We start from the raw sequence: 8,535 nt of genomic DNA on the forward strand, positions 1-8,535 counted from the left end.
AGCGTGTTGTGTAGAAGGTCACTGAGTCAAGATCTAGTTTTAGGATCTTTGCTATTTATGTTTTTAACTTAAACGTCATGCTGTTTATAGGCCATAACAGAATAAACTCTAACATTAGGCTACAAACAAACTACACCACAGTCGCATGACTTCACATCTAAGATAAAGGTGGACTAGTCAGCACGATGACATTTAGTAGTGTCATTAAACACCTTGTTAGCATTTTTAAAAGAGTAAGATATTAACTCCAAGAATATTAAATCAGACTCCAAATGGATGCTATTGGTTTTCACTGGGTGTGAAACGAGGCAATTGTTTGCTAACATGTAAGCCTTATCGACGTTCAGCTTGTTCCGCTGCCCCCTAGTGGCCAAAAACAGCAAAAAAAAGTAGGAAAAGTAGGAAAAGCAGAGGTGTAAATAATAAAAATGAACGTGGGCTTCCTCCTTTATTTTACATGCTGACTCATTGTCACACTGCCACACTTGAATATAACGCAGCCATCGTTAATATTATTAGTAACATCTGTGTTTTTTTCCTATGACAGGTCAAAATGTCTGCTGTGAAAAAAAAGGCCTCATCATGATGCTTGTGTGGTGTGTGGAACACTTAAATTAAGACATTTTAAAATTAAGGCACAGACTTTGGGTTTTTTCTCCAAACTAACAAGCTAACAACCCAGATTTGCAGTTTGATTTGATATAAAGTGGGGCGTTGTTTTCCTTTCTTCTGACTTCTGGGAAATACAAACCAGTGGCAACAAACCTGAAGTTTCCTCTAATGCTGCATAAACAGTAGAAAAACTGGAACAAAGTCCCTCATCAGGGGGGAATAGACATGATACTGGAATGTGTGTATAGACTTGTACTGTAGGCTGCTGGATCAAGCTCTCTTCATTGCATGGATAGTTTATTAGTTCATATATACTAAGCCTGTATATTGTGAATAGAGCCAGAACACACAAAGAGGGAGACCAATGATAACAAAATAATAACATTTCCTCCAGTATGAAGATACAACAGACAGGAAAAAAAGGTCCTGTCCTGGTGATTTATGCTCGAGCTTAAAAAGCTGATGACAAATATGAAGTACCTACCAGACAGAGAAAACTTATAATTGATGAAATCAATACTTTGGACAGCCATGATTTTTACTGTAGTGGGCAATGAATCAAAATGTCGATCCCAAACTATGCAGAAGATAAGTGGACCTCTGCAAAGCCATGGCGACACACACAGTGCCTCCATGAGCAAAACATCCCATAAATACCTGCCAGCTTTGATAGTTTGTTTGCACAGAGCTCATCACGAGGGCTGCCAGGCTCGTTGCTTCGGGTTTTTTAGTGATTGCTGTCATTTCAAGAGGCTGCCGGTCTTGCTTTGTTTGAGTACGAGACAACGATCAAATAAAAAACGAGGCGAACCGAAAGGAAAATGAAAGAAGAAGCTTGTGTCTGTGCGCGGCTAAACAATGCAGAGTAATGTGTTTATCCCCATCCTACGCTTCACTGGAGAGCAGCATCTACATCGTGCGTGGAACTTTTCAGCTTCATGTGGTTTCACTTGGAGTTCATTAGCCGGTGAGCTGAGTGTGAGAATTGGGCACAATTTGATTAAACACTTTTCTAGCCAAACAAACATGTTAGGTTCCAATAAAAAAAAATCTCGAAATGGGAATTAGAGGTGAATATTGAATAAACTGAGTCCAAAGTCTGAGTACAGACAGACAGCGATAACTTCTTTCTTTAACTTGTAATTAACATGATGTTTAATAATGAATGAGTAAGCATAATTGGATATCTGACTAAGGTATCTGATTATTTCTTTAAAAAACATTGTTTCTTGTTTCTATCAGCTGGTTTCATGTTTGGAAAGAGGCAGGAAGGAGAAGTCATTCTCGCCCACCCTCCTATCTTCTCTTCTCCCATCTGCATTGTGTTAAACAGATAACGGTGACATCCAGCATACACTGACATGCACTTTTTAACCACGTATGGGATTTTCTGTGCTCTCAAAATCACTAGAAATATAGATGAAATATGTCAGATTATTGTGTAATTGTAAAGCAGGTAACCTATAGGACCGTGGAAAGCACAGGGAAGCAGCACATCGTCCCTGGAAAAATGTTGTGGTGCCTATAAGAGCCACTGAAATACGTCACCAAATGACGTATCTGGTTGATCTTTCAAAGCCAGACGTCTGAGAGTTGTCAGAAGTGAGGAGAAAGACATTTTCACACAGTCATTTGGATGTTCACAGTCTATTCTGCTTGGAAAGAGCTTCAGTGAAGGCCTTAAAGGAAGCCATGCTGAGTGTCAAATGACTAAAATCCACCCAAAGACACATCCAGTACCACAGGCCAAAATGTACTTAGAATCACAGACTTCTTTTCCATTTTCTTTCACTCATTTCTGAAATTGTAACAAACAGCATTGTCATTCCTGATCACTGGAATCACACTGATAGCTGTCAGAGAGATGCAGAAGTCAGGAGTCGTGCAGCGAGAAGAACAGCAGCAGAGCACTTCTGACATGTCTTAATGGAGACGAAGCCCTTTCTGGAAAATAAGACGTAACTGCAGGGGACACTTGGTTTTTTAACAAGCCTAATGAAAAGACTAAAAATCCCAGGGCAATTTAGGGCAGGCCATTGGGTTTTGTTATCGTGCTACCAGGCGGATAATTTCACTTTAAATCCAATAAGTCCCTAAAACAGTGTTTATTGAAGTCCAAAGATCCTTACAAGTGTGCACCCTTATGTGCACACAAAATTCCCTGCAGCAAAGCACTACTGCACTGACGGAAGTGGAAACGCTCAAAGGATTTCCCTCCAATGACCTAAACCAGAGAGCACAAATATGAATTTAATAATTGAGAATGTAGTTCAGTTAAATTGCTGTGGTCTAGGCTACATGGGAGAGGCGAGTTATTTATGAGATTAACTTATTTCTGCTTGTAGCTGTTCACCAGGTACTAATTTACTAGCATATTAAAATAAATAGGCTACCTCTTTCCAATTGAAAAGGCGTCTGATCAACCAATTATCTGATTGTCATTAAAACTGAGATCTTTGTTCACAAGTCAAAAACCAGCAGATGATATAGAGGGGTTGACTTCAGACAACATGTTAAAGTGGTGTTTAATTTCAAAGATTTAGTATTTAATGACTATCTCACCATTTACATTTTGAGTTTGTGATGAAATATGTTTCTGAATTCTTAAAGTCAGATGTTTTAGGCAGGAGACATCATGAATTGATAATAAAATACATAAATTAAAAATAAAATAAAATTTATAGGTTAAATAGGTTAAAATGCCTGATGATATATCACTATAAAACATGCTGAATCGTGATTTTCAAACTCATCTGTCTGTCAGAAAGGTTCATCTCGAAGTGGCTTTATAAAAACGAATAACCCTTCACTTCACCACAAAGACACTTTTAAAATAAAAGACACAATATTGTTAAATCAAACCACAGCCAGCTTACTTTTGGCAGATGTCCGTAGAACAGCAATAAGAAGAAGAGCTGCGAGGCGTCCATCCTGTCTTTCAGTACGAGACTTTTCTTGTTAAAGCTTCCTCGATATCTGCAAAAAGTCCTTTGAAAACACGTTGAAGTGTGTGTGAAGACAGCGACGCTGTGTTTACGTGCGTTCAGTAGGGTGGGATAAACCGCTGCTGCCGCTCCATCGGACTGCGCCTTTTCTCTGTGCGCTCCTCCAGCAGGAGAAGCTGCAATCTGTTTCACTGAGCCGATCCTCCACCTCTCCTTCTGGAGCGACTCCACACCATCATACTCCACCTTCACAGGAGGCGGGTTGATAGTAGCTCTGTCGGGCTGCATGGTGGCGCACTAATGTGATTAAAGAAGTAAGAAGACGCTTATTAATTCTTGTTTGACACGTGATTTATCGTGCCAACCAAATGTAGTGTAGTGTTTCCTTAAAAATAATTTTAGGAACTTCTTGCAAAGAAAATGTATTTTTCTATATTAGGAGTCCTTGGAGATAAGCGATAGGTGGCACTAATTCTCCTGTCAGGTGCCATTTTACCACTGCAGAAGAAGACGACTAACGAAGAAGACTTAATTAGAAGACTTAATTAATTAATGAATTAAGTAGTTAATCAGCTGCAGTCTGATCTCAAACCGCTTTTACGAAATGTAGAAAACATGATGGAAATAGATAATTAATGTTTAATTTGAGGAATGTTTTCTTCTTTTGTTAGTGGACGTTTAAGTAGCACGCTCCCATTATTAATTCATTCATGAAGAAATAAGTTTCCATTGAACTTTGTTGCATTTTGCTGTAATCGATGTACCAACTTTTCCACCTCAGACAAAATTATGTTTTCAATATTTTGAGGCTGTTTCGTTTTTGTTTTTGGTCCACTCTTTTTTTTACTTTTTTAAAACAGGTGGATGGACACGCACCTAGTCATTTCCAACAGATACAGTTTGAAGTAGTTTGTAGAGCTGGTGCGATTTTAATTAACATGACCTCAGTGATCACTACCCTACTGTTTTCTGCCACATGGAATAATAACAGAGTTTCCACAAGGCTGATGAGCATCAGTGCCATTGTGAGTGTTCATAATCACTTACAAACTTACAGTAGTTCAATGGTGATTTACCTGCAAAAAACCGTATTACCCCACGCTGGAATCCATGCTCTTCTTGAAACATTCATCACCTAGGGTCCTGTGAAAAGTCTTTGGAGCAATCATGGAAAACAAACTAAATGTTACAAAACAAATCCTGATTTCTTCAACAGACCAGTTTTGAGATATGATGTTAGAAATATGGAGAATAATGACAGTCAGAGGCTAGAAGGACTTCTGGGTGTCCAGCAGCTCTTTAACATAATGTGGTAATAAAGCTGCATGATTTGTGAGACAAGGGCTCACAAATATACAGAGAGGAATCCAAGAAACAGATGCTTGCTTTGCATGATAAAAAGTCCATTACCCAAATTGCACTGGCGCATCCTCTTTAAACCCGCCTATGCATAAAGATGAGAAAGGTGTAATCAGGAATAAGATGTCGTGCAAATGCTTATCTAAGCCAACATCAAAACAGAGAGAGGGGAAGATAGATTCTGTGTCCACCACTTTGTTCAACTGTGAATTGTAATTTGTGTGACTCAGGCGCAAAGAAAAGTTGAGGAAGGTGGTGACAAAGTGGGCTTTAGTGGGTCAAAGGAAGGGTGGTGAAATGATCTACAGACCCTTGCAGCACCTCAACAATCTGTCACAAACAATTTGTCTGCTGCACTACGCCGCTGCATCCATCCTGGATTAGTGGCTGCAGCATCGGTCATCCATCTCCTCCATCTTCTGCAGCCACAGTCCCACGCTCAATGCTGTCAGCGTCACCGCTGACCGACCTCCGCTCACAGCTGACCGGACCTCACAGCGCAGCTTCATCCTCAGTCTCTGTGACAGGCCGAGTTCACCCTGCGAGGCATGTCTCGTCATGAGCCCGTCCATTAATATTGATGGAAAATCTGCTTTGCACGAGCCAAAACAACAACAACATTTTTTTTAACTTCATCTTTTTTATTATTTTGTGAGATCACAAACTACTTTTGTTGTGTGGCCTAACTTCATGGTCCAAGTCTATCATGCTGCCTTTCTTCTTTTTTTCCCTTTTTATTCATCTGGAGCTGCTTTGACCGGACTGATCCACACCGAAGAGGCAATGTATGATAACAAATGACCTAATTAATATTATATTTACCCATGTCACATCCTCTCTTTTTAACATTACAAATACTAGAGCAAGATATAATTAAACAAGCAGCCACAATTAGGCAGCATTTACAACCCAGTCTGCAGAATTAAATGTTGGCATTATGTTTCTGCAAACCACAGATTTGTTGAATCTTGGTGTTAATGAACCAAAAATATATTTCATGTCAACATTTTTATATCAACGTTATAGTGTTTTAACCACTTGTGGCACCTTTTTTTTTTGTCTGTGTACGTTAAGGTTTAGGCTGCAAAACTACTTTGATTAGTTTTAGTAAAAAATTATGTTTCGGGTCAAAAAGTGTTTGTATGAGATCAGGTTTGGTATCTATTGACCATCAACAGCTAATGTTAGCTTAGCCCAGGTGACTGACTGCGTGCAGCACTCCTGTCCACGACCAAAGGCTACAGGTGGTAAACTAGTAACCATGGAGACACAACATTAAAATAAGACTTTTGAGTTGCTGGTAGGTGCCTTTTATTGCTTGGTAGAGGCTATTTACTTTTCTGATCCATTTTGGGGTGCTGCCTCTGGACCACACAAGAACCTACAAAGGTTAAAAAAACAACACTTTTTTAAAGAGGGTAGCCAAATGTAGAAAGTCAGAAAATGGAGCAAGAGGTATTCAAATAAATCCTTTGAATGATCATTTTGACTCCCTCTTTTTTTGATGGTTATCAGTTAACTTCATATCACATATTAAATACCCTTCATCTTTGCCTGCCAGTCACTGTCAGCCATGATAATGTGTGATGGGAGTTTTGTACCTGCACATAATATAAAACATTAAAATTGTGTTAAGGGTTTTGCTCGCAAAAATCTAAAAATGAATTTGTATGTTTCAAACAATAAAGCAGGACAATTTAACAGCGTGAAACTGGGGTTGCAATACGTCTGTCATCATTGTGACCCCTGTTGTTATGTCCTCACAATACCTGTCCAGTACTACCACCACTGGGACTATTGTTTATTATTCGAGGCACTAAGCAACATCTCTTTACTGCCTATATTTCTATAAAAAAAACAGCTTCAACCAAAGGTGAAGGTGAAGCATTAGTGTGTGTTATTATGTGTGTTGGTGAATGTCATTGTTAACTTGTCATTCAAACACATACACAAACAGAGCCGGGTCGGAGCGAATAGAGGAAGGGGAAATTGGAGGCGAGTTTCCACACCTGCGTCTTTTGGCCAACTCACATACATGTTGGAAACACATGCACACATTTTACATCTTTTTGTGTTTATACACCATCATATATCATTCTGCAATCCTGCATTGTATAACGACCACAAAGCTGAACCTTGAACCTTGAAACATACTTTTGTTATCTGTGAACAATGGGAAATAATTAATATTGGGTTTGAATGAAAAACTCCCCAGCCAGAGTTTTTCATTAGTTGTTCACCTTCACGGCAGAGACACAAAAGAGGACAGCGATAGAAGATTGGAATACAGTTGCAAGCTAGAACTGAAAGTCCTGCTGTTTAGGATGCTTGATGCTTCTTTGTGTTGCGACAAATTGAAAATATTGTTTAAAACACTTGCTGTCAATCTCATCTCAGGAGGAAGAAGAAGGATCATGTGGGAGCTCGCAGCCCTTGTGCTCTTTTTTGTTTAGCAATCTAAAGATCAAAGAGATACTCCGACTTTTTATTAAATTGTGGAATCAATACGGTTTTGTCTGAGCTGCTAGAATCAGTGGGCAAACTGAAGAGCACTTCCTGCCCCCTTATGCAAATAAAACAATTGCTCCAGGCTGCCCCCTCGGTGATGTTCACAGCCAAAAGATCAGCCTGGCGATGCATGACGTAACAAGTATATACTCTACCATTTGCGGACGAGAAATACATTACATTAAAAACCTTTTCTCCCTGTTGTATATGGACTTCATATCTCAGCTTTTGTGTGGTTTACAAAAGAGATACACTTCCATACACACGGCTCAAGGCAGTTGGCTCTGTGGGAGGTTTTTGCATGTCGGTAATGGAGGCACGCGTTTATGTTTACGAGTGCCAAACCTCAATATCCAGCGCTCAGAACGGTCTGGAGGCTCAGGATAAGCTCTCTTTGCTTAAAGGCTCCTCGTGTCTTAAAGGGTAGTTTGCACTTTGGCATCTGTGCTGTTTGCAGTGGAGATGTACCAAATCATAACGTAATAAAGGTGCAGTGACAGCAATTACTTGATTTTCTCTGTGGTGAGGTATGGAGGAGCAGCCTTGCCAGCTGTGGTACGACCACTCTGCTGTCATTTTCTTATATTCTAGCAATATATTCTCATTTATGCTTGTCTCTGCATACACCAAACACAAACACAGTGGTGGAAAGTTTGATCTACATGACTGTTGTGGACAAAAGATGTTCATGATAATGTTGTTGCAATATCAATAGAACATTTATAAATTAGAAAAACAGAGACTATTGTGCTTTAACAGCGGCTGGTGAATAGTTCCTTTTCTTTTCATACTTTAACGTTACTGACAATACTTACACACTGTACACATTCTTTTGAATGCAAGACTTTTACTTATTTTGCAAAGTGGAATTATCTTTACTAAAGTAAAGGATCTGAATAGATAGAGATAGTGTATGTGACTTAACACACAAACACAATCTGCAATGATTTGATAGTCTGAATGGGGAAATGACTGCAACATCTCCTCAAGGACAAACACAGAGCCTCTTCTCACCTGTTTAATTTACTCTCAGAATGTACTTGGCAATCATGAAAGAGGAAGTGTGAGCTTTATGATTCATATCACTGAGCTACAGCTGACAGACTTAGTA

General features: G+C 39.3%; 1 protein-coding gene across 1 annotated transcript in view; it reads right to left on the reverse strand.

Moving 5' to 3' along the window:
- The window catches only part of vipr1b (vasoactive intestinal peptide receptor 1b), a 34,593-nt gene extending 30,811 nt beyond the window's left edge, over positions 1-3,782 (reverse strand). The window contains exon 1 of the mRNA XM_068732350.1: positions 3,489-3,782. Within this exon, the coding sequence (XP_068588451.1) occupies positions 3,489-3,542 (54 nt within the window). The 5' untranslated portion in view covers positions 3,543-3,782. The remainder of the gene's footprint in view (positions 1-3,488) is intronic.
- Positions 3,783-8,535: the final 4,753 nt, after the last annotated feature.

Source organism: Cebidichthys violaceus, unplaced genomic scaffold (genome assembly GCF_023349555.1).
Source record: "Cebidichthys violaceus isolate CVI_PGR_0920_01 unplaced genomic scaffold, fCebVio1.0.p SCAF_58, whole genome shotgun sequence".
Lineage (NCBI taxonomy): Eukaryota > Metazoa > Chordata > Actinopteri > Perciformes > Stichaeidae > Cebidichthys > Cebidichthys violaceus.